At 55.0% G+C, this 15,937-nt stretch overlaps 2 protein-coding genes across 4 annotated transcripts; one reads left to right on the forward strand and one right to left on the reverse strand.

The window, feature by feature from the left end:
- Positions 1-2,162: 2,162 nt before the first annotated feature.
- Positions 2,163-8,692, forward strand: TMEM54 (transmembrane protein 54). Of its 3 annotated transcripts, none has more exons than XM_024765284.1 (6): positions 2,163-2,264; positions 4,538-4,731; positions 6,936-6,995; positions 7,154-7,342; positions 7,472-7,606; positions 7,938-8,692. In XM_024765284.1, exons 1-6 carry the CDS (start codon positions 2,249-2,251, stop codon positions 8,103-8,105), a joined length of 762 nt encoding a protein of 253 aa, XP_024621052.1. In that variant the 5' UTR covers positions 2,163-2,248; the 3' UTR covers positions 8,106-8,692. The 3 variants fall into 3 exon arrangements, with proteins under 3 accessions (XP_024621052.1, XP_024621053.1, XP_024621054.1); XM_024765285.1 differs by having other exon boundaries at positions 8,031-8,692; XM_024765286.1 differs by having other exon boundaries at positions 7,543-7,606.
- On the reverse strand, positions 8,651-13,903 carry HPCA (hippocalcin). Its single transcript, XM_024765306.1, has 5 exons — positions 13,441-13,903; positions 9,928-10,023; positions 9,550-9,858; positions 9,111-9,220; positions 8,651-8,674 (listed from the first exon to the last, which is right to left on the reverse strand). Exons 1-4 carry the CDS (start codon positions 13,901-13,903, stop codon positions 9,123-9,125), a joined length of 966 nt encoding a protein of 321 aa, XP_024621074.1. The 3' UTR covers positions 8,651-8,674; positions 9,111-9,122.
- Between the last annotated feature and the right edge of the window lie 2,034 nt (positions 13,904-15,937).

A 15,937-nucleotide genomic window follows, 5' to 3' on the forward strand; every position in this document is an offset into this window, starting at 1 on the left:
GACACAAAATTGAATATGGTAGAGTCTGTGTGTGATTGTTCTACTTAGAGGGAGGAAGTATTCTAATAGGGAGGAAAAAGCCTTTCTCAGGTGAAGAGGACTTGCACAAGGACTGGAAGCCTGAACCTCCTTCCCAGCTGAGCAGCCCGGCGGGGAGGCCATGCCCTGGGAAGACCCAGAGTCCAATTTAAGTGTACTGGACCACACCTGGTTGTTAAGTGTTCCAGGAAGAGAGAGAATTTCTATTTGTATTTCTCTGGCTAGGTTTCAACCAACTCTCACATCTCTCAAGTCTTTTTATGGCTCAGAAATCTGGGAAGGCGATCACTATCTCCATTTGACAGATGGGGAAACTGAGGTCTGGGGAAGGGCTGTGAGCTGCCAGGGTGTCACAGTGAGTTGGTAGAGCACAAGGAGCTAGTGCTGTAGCCTGGGGTTCTTTCCAGAACCCTAGCCAGTGTGCAGAAGGGTGAGGCGCAGGCAAGGGACACCGGACAACTCAGACGAATGGACTTTGGTCACTTGGCAATAAGCAAAGAGAAATGGCAATAACTTCAGGGCGCTTAGGCTGGGCCATGGCCGGGAAACTGTGTCAGAAGAGAAACAGGTGGGCCGTTCCCTCCTCAGAGGCCCCAGAGGTAGGCCCACTCCCTGAAGACTATGGCTCCCCTGTCGCCCACCACACTCAGGAGCAGCCTTCACAGTTAAACAGATCTGGATTCAAGTCTCAGCTCTACCAATGATACATGCTGTGTGCTCTTTGAAAAGCCCCTTTACCTTTCTGGGCCTCCATTTTCTCATCTGTAAAATGGGGTAATAATCTTTAACTCTCAGTATTGTTCTAAAGATAGAAAGAAAGAACCCTCATTTATTCATCTGAAAGCAAAGACATTTAAAAGGTCTGGGTCCCCAGCCTAATTCCAGACTGCCCTAGTTGGGGTCAGTGTCAAGGGGACAGCCTGACACTGATGGAGAAGCCACATGCAAGCACATGCATGAGATTTGACATTGGCTTTGCAGTGACCACACGTGCTCTCCAGGGCAGCCCTTGGGAGGTGGACTTGGTCATCAGTAAGTTGTGTGCCCCACACACAAGGCACACGCATTCAGTGGACAGCTGGTGTTAGATGCATCAAGCCAGCCCCTACCCTCAAGGCCACTGACCAGTGGGGTAGGGGGTGCAGACTGTGAATTGATGCTGCCCAGATATCATGGAAGTGCCTCCCAGAGTCCTGCCTGAGGGCCAAGAGCCCAGGCTGGCAGCCACAGCACGGCCACATTAGAGAAAGGGCACTGAGACCTGTACTCCACCTCTTCCGCTGGACACTCTTGTGTGAGTCCATTTCTACATGTTGAGGATGAAACAAAGGGTCATTCTGGCACATTAAAGGGGCACAGTAACCAATAGCCAGGAATAGTAAAGCTCTTGTTACGTGCTCCTGCTAAGTCTGCACTTTGCAAAGATACTCTAGAGGGTTTTTGAAGCATTTTCTTACCTCATTTTTGTATCTCACCATGACTTTAGGGGACAGGAATTATTATCTCTGATTTTCTGAGAAGGGAACAGAGACACTCCCCCCATCCCCACCCCCACAAGTAAAGCAACTTGCTCAGCGTGTGGCCGAAGACCCTCAGGCCACTGCAGGGAGGAAATCTGAGGTCACGGCGCAGGTCAAGGACAGAGCCTGGCTCCTTAGGTAGTGCTCTTTCACCACCCACTGCTGCACTTCCCCATTCTCTAGAAAGAAGTGGATTCTCAGCCCTCACCCCAGGGCTTTCCTGTCCAGCTGCCCACCAGGTCGTGACAACCACGTATCAGGCCCCCGTCTCACTCCCTAGCCCGGAAAATAGCAGCTCCTCTAGGCCTCAGTTTCTATCTGTAAAATGGGCATCACTGGAGCGGGGTGGGCTGCGGGGGGGTTGCTGGCCGGGTGCCGGCCGGCATCGAGGCGGGTGGGTGAGGCCAGCGCTGTGACTCAGCCGGGCGGGCCAGGAAGGGCTGCCCAGCCGGTCGGACCGGCCCGGGATGCAAACGAGCCGCCGGGGCCCTCCCGGGGCCGGGCCGCCCAGGGGGTGACGGGAAGGGAGGCCGGCCGGGCGCTCCGGGCTCGAGGCGGGAAGTGGGCGCGGCGCGGGCTCTGCTGGGCGCTCGGCGGCTGCGGACCAGTATGGGAGTGGGGCCGACCGGCCGCCCGCAGCGTCTGCAGCCCCATTGAAGACGCCGCGGAGCGTCCGCTCTGGAGCCGAGATGTGTCTGCGCCTGGGTGAGCCGCGGGGGGACGGCCCGGGAGGCCTGAACCCGCCCCAGATCCTCTGGCAGGGGCGGAGCACTGTCGTGGGCGCCCGGAACCCCGGGGTCCAGGCCGCCTTCTCTGTAGATCACTTTCTGCTCTGGGCCTGTTTCCTCAGCACTGAGCTGGCGAGAGGAGGGCTTCTGGTATCTTCCGATGTGGGGTAGCACCACGGCCTCTCGCCCGCCCCCACTGCCCCCCACTCTCCTTTCTTGCGGAGGAGGGACCCCCAGGTGGGAGGAGAGCAGCCAACCTCCACAGCCCGCAGAAGGGAGAGCACAGGGAGGGCATTCCGAACCAGAGGCTGCCTGCCCTCGGCTTCCTCAGCCTCCCAAAGGGCTCCGGCTCCCATACCCTCCGCTCCCCCAAACCGGGCCAGATGAGAAGGGCCACTGGCAAACATGATCCAGACAGAGGAGTGGGACTGATGTGTCCCCTCCTCTCACTCCCTGGACGCAATGATGCTGCTCTTGGGCATCAGACAGACCTGGGGAGTCCCTACCGTCTAGCCAAGAGAACTTGTGAGCCTCGGTTTTCTCATCTGTAAAGTGGCGAGGGAGCACCACGGCCCAGAACCATCCTGAGCCAGGGACTGCCCTGAGACTCTGTCCAGTGCTCCAGGCACAGCCCCACGCTGCCACTGTACCTCCAGTTTGACCAAAGTCTTGGTCCTGGGAGGCTGTTGTTCATGAGCCCAGCCCTGAGCCGAGTGGTGTCTGGGTGGCCAGGTAGGTGGGTGGATGGGGTGAAGTGGGTCAGGCCCGTGGGACAAAGCTGCCATGCCCCTTCCTGTTTGGCCAGCTGTTAATCTTCATGATGCCATCCAGTCCCACGGTGCCTGTCCAGCCCATTGTCTGCCCTCTGCTTCTCCTCCATCTGGTACAGCTCCAGAGGCTCCTGAAGGCTCCGAGGATCTCAGAGACTGGCTAGACCAACCCCTTCCCATTTTACATATGGGGAAGCCGGGGCCCAAAAAGGAGAGAGGCTGGTGCAAAGTCGCACAGAGGGTCTGTGTGACTGAGTAGCCCCAGCCCTCTCTGCTCCCGGGGGCTTCCTCTGGGCGCAGCGCCCCCAGGGACATCCAGTCTAGGGATTCCTTCCTTTCTCTCTCTCTTTCTCTCTGGCTGCAGAACTCCCATATATGAAATATGACCCAATCCTTGCTGCCACAGATGGGGACACTGAGGTCTAGGAAGGGACTCACAGGTCCCACAAGGAGCAGCTAAAGGAAGAAGGGGGGGCTGTTTAGTTCTAGGCGCCAGGCCAGTCTTCCAGTCTCACAGAGCTGGCTAGAGTGAGGGGGCTGGTGGGTGGGCCTAAGGGGCCAGCATGGTGCAGAGCCAGGACCCAAAGGGGACATTCCAAAGAGCAGATCTGGAACAGCTGGAAGGAGGGCTCCTGATCCTGGGGGTGTGCAGATAGGGGCCGAGTAGCCACTTGGACACTCGGAGAGGATTTGCGTATGAGTCCCTGATGTTCTTTTGACCTCAGCCTCCCGCACCTTGCCGTGTCCCTGCCTAGTGGCCCTGCACCAAGAGCTCACTTTTCCCAGCACCCCCCGGGTATGCCCCACTTTCCCATCCATGTCCTCATGGGACCCTCCTTCCCCACTGGGAAACAAGGGTTATTCTTCCCATTTTACAGATGGGGAAATGAGGACTCAGAAGTTTGAGTATTTTGCTGGAGTCAGTTCAGCAATTGTGAGTTGAGTATCTACTGTGTGCCAGGCCCTTTACACCAAACTGAATCCTAAATAGAACCTGATCCCTGCCCAGTGAACTAGGGGCTCCTTGGGGCCTGGGCAGTGCCCATCAAGCTCTCTGTGGTACCTCAGGGCCTGGCATGGAGCAGGCACTCAGTGAACATCGATGCAACAAATGTATGGATGAAAAAAATCAGTGGATGCAAAGCTTAGTGGAAGGATCATGGGTCTAGAGCTAGAGACCTGGGTTCAAATCCTAACTGTGCCACGCATGACCTTGAACACTAACAAGGGCTACTACCCTTTATTAAGTACCACCTGTATGCTTTTCCAACCTTAGAGATCCAAGGACTCTCATGAAAGCACTGTGAACCCCTTTTCCTGATGAGGAAACTGAGGCACAGAGAAGGCAAGTTACTGGCCTTGAGTTATCCAGAAATAGATTTAGAACCCAATGTCCATCACTCCTGCAGGGGCCTCAGTTTTCTCCTCTGCCCAGCAGGATAAGCCCTACCCATGGCCCTGACATGGCTGTCCCTCACAGGTGGCCTGAGTGTGGGTGACTTCCGGAAGGTGCTGATGAAGACGGGGCTGGTGCTGGTGGTGCTGGGCCACGTGAGCTTCATCGCAGCTGCTCTCCTCCATGGCACGGTGCTGCGCTATGTGGCAGCCCCCAACGATGCTGTGGCTCTGCAGTACTCTGTGGTCAACATCCTCTCTGTCACTTCTGCCATCGTGGTATGGCCAGGCTGGGAGGGTGGCTGGCAGGAGGGGGCTGGAGGGGGCTGGAAGGGTCATCGATGAGTCCCCACCCACAGCCTGGGGTGGGCAGGCAGAGAGCCCCAAGTACTAACCCCTGTTCCGCCACTTACCAACGGCACCAGTCACCCAACCTCTCTTTGCCTCAGCTTCCTCATCTATAAAATGGGGACAGTAACAGTGTCCATCTGAGAAGATCCTGATGAGTACTGAATGAAATCATCCACATAAAGTGCTGGGCACGGTGCCTAGCACATGGTTAACTCACTACTGTGAGCTTGGATTATCATTACAATAGGGAAATAGTCAAGGCACTGTTGGCCAGAAGGAAGGAGCATCAGCTCAGCTTTGGAGGGTTCACAGAGGTGGAGGCCCCAGAGGTGGGTATTGATGGATGAATAGGAGTTCAAAGATAGGCTGCAATTACCATAACCTGGGTATGAAGCCTGCTGGGGCCAGCTGGTAGGAGAGGAAGCTGGGATGGCTTTCAAGTACGGAGAATGGCAAATGCAAAGGTGTGGAGGTGGGAATGGATAAAGTCTGCTCTGGAGACACTGAAAAAACCAATTTGGGGGCCTCCCTGGTGGCGCAGTGGTTGAGAGTCCACCTGCCGATGCAGGGGACACGGGTAGGCCCGGACTATAAGTGCTCAATAAATGGTAGACATGGTTATGGCTGGATGTCAGTACCTGTTTGATGAATACATGAATGAAGGGGCCTGGTATTCTCAAGTTCGTAAAGCCCTTTCCCAACTGTCAGAAGAGGTGGCTACAGCCTTTGGGGAACATCTGCACGTCAGTGTCTGAGTTCCATCCCTGCCACCTCCTGGCTGAGGGATTTCTTTCTCTCTCTAAGCCTGTTCCCTCCCCTGCAAAATGAAGCTCAGACAGCCTGCTGGCCCTAAAGCAAGGATCACGGGCCCCGGCAAGTAGGAGAGCCTCAGTCAGTGGGACAGAGCTAGGCTGTACAGATATGTGCAGTGTCCCTTGGGGTTACTATTATTGTTGTTTATTCGTCTCACCAACCTTGTGAGGAAGGCAGGCAAGGCAGTGAGCTCGGGGTTAGGAGGTCCACCGCGGATGGGCTCTGGGCTGGACCACTTCAGCTGTGCTCTTATTTCCTCAGTTAATCCCCACAACTCCCTGCAACACGGAACCATGATTTTCCCCACTTTACAGAGGGGGAAACTGACTCAGGGATTCACCCAACCTCTTGCTGATACAAAGAAGCCAACCTGGATGTGAAACAATCTGTGGCTGACACCAAAGCCAGTGTCCTTTCCCTGAGCTCATTCCTGCTGAGCGGGCTTAGCCCAGAGAGTTTGAGGCACTTAACTAGTGGCTGCACAGTGAATTACAGACATTGCTGGGCCCCCTATCATCTCACCTGCCTCCCGCGGGTCCAGCCCGTGCCTGGTAAAGTGAGGGAACTGAAGGAGGGAGCCCACCTGAGTGGAACCCAGAAGATCCAGAGGGCAGCTGGTGGGCTTAACAGTGAGGTGGGCCCGCCTCTTGGGGCTGGGGGTGGTTGGGGGGCCTGCAGGAGGGAGAACCCACGCAGGTAAAGAGGAACAGGAAAGGGCTTCCTGAGAAGGCGCTGTGTAGGCGGCATCAAGCCCAGGCTCTGTGTGGGTGTCCGTATCCAGGGCGATGAGGAAAGAGCCTGGCCCAGGGTGGAGTTGAGAAACTGATGGGACAGGGGCCAGGTCACTGAGAGCCTGCGATAGTTAAAAATACTCCTAGGGATTTTGAATTCTACTCCATCAAGTATCCTGGTTTATTTTAAAGTAACAATTTTGTTTTTAGTTCCTTGCCAGTTGAGTTACTGAGTTTCTTCCAAAATCTTTTCCACTCCAGGGAAACATGTCATATATATCCTATGACATGGCTCTGTGGCCCTGGGATACACAGGTCCCTGCTTGAGAAATGCAGCTGTAGGCAGCGGGGAGTCATGGAAGGTTATAGGCAGGGAGTGACTGTGTTTTAGAAACGTCACTTCAGGGCTGGACCATGAAGAGGCAGTGTCCCCATGCAGATGGAGGTAATGAAACCAAAGCTAAGCAGGGGGTGTGGGTTTGGAGGGCTAGAGTTGGTGTTGGTGGAATCTTTGCTGGAGAGTGGCCCTGACCCCCTGCCCACGCTCCTCCAGTAGGGGGTCAGAGCTGACTTGAGCCTCCTCCACAGGTCATCACCTCAGGCATTGCAGTCATCGTGTTATCACGCTACCTCCCCAGCATCCCTCTGGTATGTGGTACCTCCTGGGATGGGGCTGTGCGGATTGGGGCAGCAGCCACCCCCAAAGGCCTGGCCTGCTTGGAGGGGGTGAGGCTGACCCCATGGGGGCCAGAGCTGCCCATGGGGCCGAGGCTGATGTCCACTGACCAGTGGCCTCCTCCATCCAGCGCTGGACGGTGTTTAGCTCGAGTGTGGCCTGTGCCCTTCTCTCTCTGACCTGTGCTCTCGGCCTCTTGGCCTCGATTGCTGTGACCTTTGCCACCCAGGGCCAGGCACTGCTGGCCGCCTGTACTTTTGGGGACCCCGAACTACTGGCACTGGCGCCCAACTGTCCCTTCGACCCCACTCGCATTTACGTAAGTGCTTAGGCCTGGGATGGGGTGGGAGGGCAGCGAGGTGCTCATCAGAGGTGGGAAGGGTTCTTGGAGTCCTGCCTTCCACTCCCCAACCCCAGGCAGCCATCACTGCACCCTGTCCCCCTACAGAGCTCCAGCCTGTGTCTCTGGGGCATCTCGTTACTGTTCTGCATGGCAGAGAGTGTGTTTGCTGTCCGCAGTGCCCAGGTCACCTACCAGTTGCTGGAACTGAGGCCCTGGTTGGGGAAAAGCAGCCATCACATGGTAAGGCCTGCCATTCCCCCAAGCCCTGACTCTTCATACTTCCTGGGAGCCCCTGCTGGGGAGCTCAGGCTGATCTGTCCCCACCCCTCTGTAAAGGGCTCCCACCTTGAAACCTGGGGCAATAGTTTTCTCCCCAGGACCAAAAGGAGAGACTTGGAGGCTCAGAGAACTCAAATCTCCCAGCTAAGTCATACAGCTGACACTTGGCTCTCCCAAGGCCCAGGATGAGTCTTGGGGAGGGGGAGAGGTATCTGGGCTGGAATTGGGGGCACTCCAAGGGTATGGCCTGACTCTTGCTTAGTGGAGAGTAATGATGTCCCTTCACCCAAAGATCACCCTAGCCTCCCACTCCTCCCACTTTCTGGATGTCCTGAAGGAGAAGACCCAGACCCAGTGGGCCTGGCAGCCTCTGACATCTCCACAGATGCGGGAGAGCCCAGAGCCTGTGGAGGACCACGACCTGCAGAGCTGCACTAGCTCTGGGCTGATGACCCTTTGACAGCTGTTGCCTCACCCAAGCCCCGTGGCCACTGGGGCCCTCCAGCCAAGTCTGCACTGTGATCAGGCCAGGATTCCTGGAGCCAGCCAAGACGGCTCAATGCCACTCCAGGACCCGGGTGGGTCTTTCACCCCTCTCCTCCAGCCACCCAGCCCACTGCACTGAAACGAGACTTTATTCTGAAGATATTAAAAAGAACAGAGATGCTCCACGTGGATGCATGCAGCGGGGGAGGGGACTCGGCCGGGGGCCTGTGCTGCTCTCCCACACAGGACACTGTGGGTGGCGCTCTAGGTGTGTCTGCCCATCTGTCTGTGGGCCTGTGTGTGTATCTGAGAGAGACAAGACACACAGAGGGGTCCGTGGGTCTGTGTTCATCAAAATGCTGAAACGCAGGCGGGGGTTCATGGGACTCACAGCTGGGGGGCTGGAAGCAGGAGGTTTTCCTTTTGCATCATGGCCTCCGGGCCAACAAGGGCAGGAACAGGCAAGGTTGAGGCCCTCCTGCAGGGAAGGATGGCTCAAGGAAGGTTTCTCCTCAAGCCCCCAAACCTCTGGAATCCTTCTCTCTGCTCCAAATAAAAAGACAGGCATGATTCCCATCTCCACCAAGGCTGAGATCTACAAGGGTTGGGGTGGAGGCAGGGAAGCTTGCCCCGTGGTTGGCTGAGGGAAGTCTGGCCTCGTGGCTGGGTGTGTGCGGGGGTGGGGGAGGGGGAATGGCTGACGTTCTGATAGCTAGGTAAGGGAGGGCTGACTGAGAGGCAGACCAAGCCAGAGCCTGTGTCTTTATCATTGCCGAAGGGAGATATTGCTTCCCGGATAGGGGGGTGCTAACGACTTGCTGGCTTGGGCCTTGGGGGGGGGGCGCTGCAGGGTTCCCTTCTCCATAGGCCCCTCAGAGTGCAGACCCTGGGGGTGGCAATCTGACCCCCAGCCTGGACAGACACAAGGGCGAGGAAGCTGAGAGCTGGGAGAGGGCCAGTGAAGGCAGGGAGGGGAAACCTGGCTCCTCGCTCAGAACTGGGAGGCGCTGCTGGGGTCGCACTGCAGCAGACGCACGATGGACGGGTCGCTTTTGGCCCCGCGGATGAACTCCTCCAAGGACAGCTTGCCTGCGGGGTGAGGGGAACAGTGACGGAGGAGAAGACAGCAGCAAAGCGAGGGGGCTGCAGAACCGAGCCGCGGGAGAGAGAGGGGGAGTAGCTAGGGGAGCCTGCCTGATCCCTCCACCCCCAACTTTCCAAAAACGCCCCCAGGTGCGCTGACGATCGCCGCTCCCGCCAAGGTGAGGCGGAGAGGGGGTGACGGAGGAATGGGAGAACTGGGAAGTTCTGAGACTGAGAAGGTTTCCAGAAGAGGGGGCTATTGGAGAGAGCCCTGAACAAGTTCCCTTGGAGCGCTCGGTGGGAAAGGAATTGCAGGCAGAAGGATCTGCATGTACAAAGGCCCCAGAGCGGGCAGCCCTGAGTGGACGCCGAGAACTTAGGGATGGCTGAATGCAGGGGGTCAGAAGAGATGTTGGAGGACATCGGGGCCCAGATGGAGAAGGGCCTGAAACGCCCGGCCAAGGAGCTTGTGCCGGACGCCCCAGGTTCCCAGTTAAGTCCCAGGTTGAAAGAACTGCTTCTCAGAAACTTCGGGGCTCCGGGCGGCCCGCCCTCGATGGCCGACAGGGGGCGCTGGGCGAAAGGGATGACACTGGGCTGCGATGCTACTGTGGCCAGCAGGGGGCGGAGAGCTGCCCTGAGAGCTGGAGGGACGGAGGCAGCTGGGTCTACAGGGGGCGGGGGATATTATGCAAATAAACGCACGTGAGTACCTGCCCGGGGCGGGGACAGCCTCGGCTGTGCTGGGCCGAGGACGGCTGCTGCCAGATGCAGGAGCTTCGGAGGCGACTCGAAGGAGGGTTTTTGCGCTAAGCGTACACAGAGCACAAAGGACTTGGCCTGTGGGCTGCGTTCCGGCGCCCCGGAGCTCAAGGACCAGACCCATCGCCTCAATCTGCCAGCTTTTTGCTACTGACACCTCCTCCAAGAAGCCTTCCTTCTCCCATCCCATAAACTTCCCTAGCCTCAGATCCGGCTTTGGCCTCCCCAGTGGTCACTTCCGGCCTCTCTAGGGTCTGTCCCCAACGCTGCCTCTGAGACCTCTTTACAAACACAGATCTCCACCGCCACGTCCCCAGCCCAGGGGCCGCCCCCTCATTCCCAACATACACAGGCCTCCCTCCGGGCCTGCCGTGCACCCAGCTCCTTCTGGATGCTGCCCCACGCTCCTTCTGCTGCCTCCCACTTCTCCTTGGTGCTCAGCTTACATGGCGCATTCTTAGGGAGACCTTCTCTGATCCAGGCTGGGTCAGGGCCCATATGCTGCCCCAGAGCCTCCTTTGGGGACAACTCTCCGGAAGTAATTATGCATTTGTAGGATTGCTCCTCGGCCCCAGCATACAGATAAGGACCATGGACATCTAGCTAGTGCCCAGATCCACAGAATTTAGCACAGTGCCTGGAATCTGACTCCCCTGTTTAAAAGCCACTGGCAACTCCCACTGCCCTCTGTTATCAAGTCCAAACATTTGGCCCTTGGCATTCAAGGCATTTCACACTCTGGTCCCTGCTGACCTCTCCACCATCAGGCCTCCCCTAGTAGGTGATTCTGCCATAACCAAATACCCCTGTGCCTTTCAGGTCTCCCAGTGTTTACAGCCTCTGCCTGGAACAATAATACTAACTACCATTTACAGACACCCACTATGTGCAAGGTCCCTTACATACATTATTCTCACCCTTGCAATAGCCCTGAAAAGCAGATACTGAGATCCCCATTTTCCAGATAATAAATTGAGGCTCAGAAAGGAAATTGATGGCAGACACCAGATTAGAAATTGCTCCCTCTTAGCCACTGGATAGATGCTTGTGGAGTGCTAATGACCCCTCAAAGCAGGGTATATGAAGTAAGGTGGCCTGGTTCCACTAATCACTTGTTCTGTAGCCTTGGACAAGTACTTAACCTCAGTTTCCTCATCTGTAAAATGGGGGTAATCATATCTCCCTCATTTGGACTGTCTAGAGTATTAAATGAGATACTGTGTATAGCTGGCTAGAGTAAGTGGTCAGTAAACATAATCATAGTATAACCATTACTCAACCACCACAGCCTCAGGTCTTCCCTGCCCTTCAATCCCCTGGACTCCCAGATGTCACCTTTACACCCCTGTCACCGAGCTGGTCAGTGTGGCCTGCACAATTGTCTCTCCCAGCAGAGTGGGAGCTCCAAGAGGCTGAGGTGAGGTCTCTTCCCTTCCAGTGTGCCCACCACCTGGCACAGGGCTCCATCCTGAGAAGGACTGAGCAAGTGACTTAGAGAGTGACTGCTCCCCTGTGACAGCCCTTCTCCTGGGCCTCCTAATTAATTGTCTGGAATTACTGCTCACTCATTGTTTCAGTGGAGCCGACTTGTAATTAATCGGTCACTAGGGTTTGCAGAGTTCTGTCTGCACTGGTCGTTTGGAGCCTCTGGGTTGCTGTAAAGGAACCCAGGGCTTAGATAGCAGAGGCCAGCCAGGAAGGGGTCCCAAGGATGCCCAAAGAATGGTACTGGCTTGACCAATGCCCTGGGTTTGGAGCTTCCAGCAAGGCTGACATTTACCAGTATACACCAGGCAACCACACTTAAGTGGTAAACATGAACATCCATACAGATTAGTTGGTATCCAGCTGCTGCCCAATCCCTGAGTGATCTTCCACCACCCTGGCTACCCCAACCCTTCCACCAGGACCCCCAGAATCCCCCACTGTCCATCAACTAGAGAGTTAAGGCCTGGCCCATGGGAGTCATTGATAATCATTAAGTCTTTTCCCTAGTGATAGACATAGGGAGAGCACCACATCCTAAGGCAGCCCATTCTACTCTAGCTGGAGAGAGCAGACCCAGAAGCCAAAGTCAAGAGTCCACTAGTGGCTGGATGAGTTGGGAGGGGGAGCAGACAGCAGAGCTGAGGGACCAGAAGGGAAAGAATTCAGAGAGGCAGAAGGAAAGGGAGCAAGAGCCTGTACAAAGTGGCACATTCTGAGGATGTTGAAAAGGCCATTCTTGCTGGAGCAGAGAACGTGCAGAGGAGAAAATAATAACTGACAATCACTAATGTTTACTGAGTGCCAGTTATATGCCAGGCCAACTACTAGAGTCTTTATCCTGCTTTATACCCACAATCGCCTTGGAAGAAGAAGGGGTTAACACCCTCACTTTACAGGTGAAGAAACAAAGGCTTAGGAAAAAAGTGAACAAGGAACTGGTAGGTAAAATAGGACCAGATCCCTGATGGACCTCAATGCTGCTGAGGGGATGGGCACTCTGGAAGGTTTTTGAGATAAAGCCAACGTACTATGCTTAAATTTGTTCTAAGAAAGGACATTCCTATCAGGTCCTTAAGTCTCCCTGTGAGATCAGCCTCACCATCCCCGTTTTACAGATGAGCAACCGAGGAGTTGAAGCCAACTCCAGAACTGGAAGTCAGACCCCTTTTAAGAGACAGTTCTGAGTGTTGACCAAGTTGAACCTGACTCCACTTAGATGCTGTGTGACCTTGGGCAAGCCACTTCACCTCTCTGAGCCTTATGGGGTTGTTGTAAGGATGCACTGAGCTCATGGGTATAAGCATCTCACAGTACTAGGCTCTTAGTGGACTCTCAATCAATTAGTTGGAAGGTGGCTGGGTATCCAGATGGAATGTGGGTGACAGAGCCAGGTGGCCCATTCACAGGCTGTGTGGTGTCGGGCAAGTGTCTTTACCTCTCTGAGCAACCGTTTCCTCATGAGTAAATGAGGATCAGTGAAACATAACTGGTCTGTACTCTGCAGAAATGTCAAGTCTTGAAAGACAAAGAAAGGCTGAGGAACTGTTACAGATTAAAGTGGCCTAAAGAGATAGGATGACTAAATGCAATGTGTGATCCTAGACCAGAGCAAAAAATGCTATAAAGAACACTATTGAGACAGTTGGCAGAACTCAATATGGTCTGTAAGTTAGATAATAGCATTGTTTCTATGTTAAATGTCCTGACTTTGATAATCCGGGGCGGGTTATGTAAGAGAATGTCCTTGTTCTTAGGAAATCTGTCCTGATGTATTCAGGGGTAGAGGGTCATGTTCAGAACAACAAAACATTACACACACACACACACACACACACACACACACATGGTAAAATGTTCATTGGTGAAGATGGGTAAAGGGTATGTGGAAGTTTTCTCAACTTTAAATTGGAAATTACTTCCTATTAAAGACTTCTTTAAATGGGTCGTAAGAATAGCACCTGCCACTGCCTACCCACAAGGGCTGTTGAGAGGGTGAAGAGGGCTAGCAGGTGCAAGCTGCTGGGCCCTGTGCCTGCCATTCTGAGGGGCCCAGGGGCCCACCTGCACGATCTCCAGCATCTCCTCACGGCTGATATAGCCGTTGCCATCCAGGTCGTACATGCTGAAGGCCCACATGAGCTTCTGCTCCAGGCGGCCACGTGAGGTCACACTCAGCGCGATGATGAACTCCCGGAAGTCGATGGTGCCATCGCTGTTGGTGTCAAAGGTGCGGAAGACATGCTCCGCGAACTTGGAGGCGTCACCGTAGGGGAAGAAGTTGGCGTAGATCTTCTTGAACTCATCCACGTTGAGGATGCCCGTGGGGCAGTCCTTGAGGAAGCCCTTGTACCACTCCTGCAGCTCCAGCTCTGAGAACTCTGTATTCTCCCGCAGGTCCTGCAGCATCTCGGGCCGCAGCTTGCTGTTCTGCTTGCCCATGGCCACCGAGCCAAGTCCCACCTGGGTCCCCGAGGGGGTCAAGGGACAAAGAGGAGTGGTCAGGCCCTCCTGGCCCCTTGACAACACTCCAGACACCGGCCACTCCAGCCTCTCTTTTGACCCAGTGAGAGAGAGGAGCTGGCCCAAGATCACACAGCTTACGTATCCCCAGGCACCCTGCCACTGTGTCAGCTCCACACCATTTCCCCAGACCTTCTACTTCCCCAGGGAACAGACCTGGAGACAGAGGAAGAGAAGGGGGCTCACCTTTACCGAGGCCCTTCTCAGTGCCAGCCACTGAGCCTTCCCAGGGTATACCATTTCACCCTCACAAAGTGAAGCCTGAGAATTAGCCCATTTTACAGATGAAAAGGTAGGCTCAAGGAAATGAGGTGACCTGCTTCAGGTCATGTAGCCATGAAGTGACAGGGCTAACTCCCAGAGTTGCCAAGGGAAGTGCAGAAAGGCCCTCTGGTCTTCCTCCCTCCTATCCCCTGCCCCCTTACTGCCTCACATACACCTGCTCACACAAAATACACCTGCAATCCAAACACTGACCTGTTCTCCCTCCCACCATGTGTGCTTGACAAGAGGCAGAATAAGGTAGGTGTTAGCCTGGGCTCCAGAGCCAGATCACATGGGTTTGAATCCCAGCTCTGATTCTTACCAGCTATGTGACCTTGGGCAAGTTCCTTAAACTCTCTCTGCCTCATCTGTAAAGTGGGGGTAATAGTACCTACCTCATTATTGTTTTGAGGATTAAATTAGTTAATACATAAGAAGCACTTAGAAAGATGCCTGCACATATAAGTGCTACCTACGTGTTAAATAAATTTAAAAGATTTACATGTGTCCAGATGCCAACAGTAAACAAATGAATACATACTGACACATGTTATGCTACACAGCTCACCAAATCCACACATGGATCCCATGCCGCTCACATACCAGCACACACCCACCCAGGGTCACCGTGCCTCCACACACGACAACATTCCCTCTGTTCCACAACTCACATGTACTGACACAGCACCATGCACGCACAACTCCCATACCCTGTGCATCGAGACACACCAGCCCACAACCCCACATGTCTCACACATGCCATCACAAGCCAGCTCCCATGCCTACACCTCTCACATGGCCAGCTGCACGTGGGACCCTCAGACACCTTTGCCATCTTTCTTTCTTTACCCAGGGGTGCTGCCAGGTGCCAGGAGAGGGAGCTGCAGCCCTTCTCAGGCTTATGACAGCCCCCTCTTCCAGAGAGACCCCTAGCCAGTCAACCCTCCCCCAACACTTACCTTTCATCTAGTTCAGAAAGGTCCCCTCAGTGCAGGAGGTTAGACTGTGGAGGGCTGAGGGGAAGGTATTGGAAAGGAGACAGCCAGGCGGTTCTGGACAGGGATGTAGGGATGTGTGTAGGTGAATCTCCCCCCAGCCGTGAGACAGAGTGGGGAGGTTATTCCTTGTGTGTGCTCGTGCACATGTGGGTGAGTGTGTGTAAGTGCATGTGCTCATGTATGCGTGTGTGTCCCTGGCTTCTGCCTTGCATTTGTCTCCCCATGTATTTCAATTTATATCTGTGCATGTGCATATATGTGCGTGTGACTAGGTATGCACCCATTACAGTGTGAGGGGCATGTACCTGTGTGGCCATTTGGGGGACCTGTGTGTGTCCTCAGCAGTGTGTCACATGCATGTTTCTGTAAGTTGGTTCCCTTCCTTTCTAAATCAACCTTTTTTGCCCCAGGCTGAGGATCCACTGAACAAGTGTGTGGGAGGGCACTGAGGAAATGCCTGGAGCCGGGGTGGCCGAATGTGTCCCTTAGTCCCCTCCTCAAGGTCCAAGGAACTGGGTCATCTGGGCGGAGGCAGAGAGACGCGCTGGGCAGGAGAGATCTTCTAGTGCCCCCTCCCCCCTGCCACCCTCTGAGTCCGTCCCCCTGCCCCCAGTTGGAAGAACTGGAAACGAGGGCGGTAATAGATTCTGCTGTCTCCGCAAAGACCCCGTCCCCAAAATGGGAAGGACCT

This window comes from Neophocaena asiaeorientalis, unplaced genomic scaffold, assembly GCF_003031525.2.
Source record: "Neophocaena asiaeorientalis asiaeorientalis breed wild unplaced genomic scaffold, Neophocaena_asiaeorientalis_V1.1 scaffold409, whole genome shotgun sequence".
Lineage (NCBI taxonomy): Eukaryota > Metazoa > Chordata > Mammalia > Artiodactyla > Phocoenidae > Neophocaena > Neophocaena asiaeorientalis.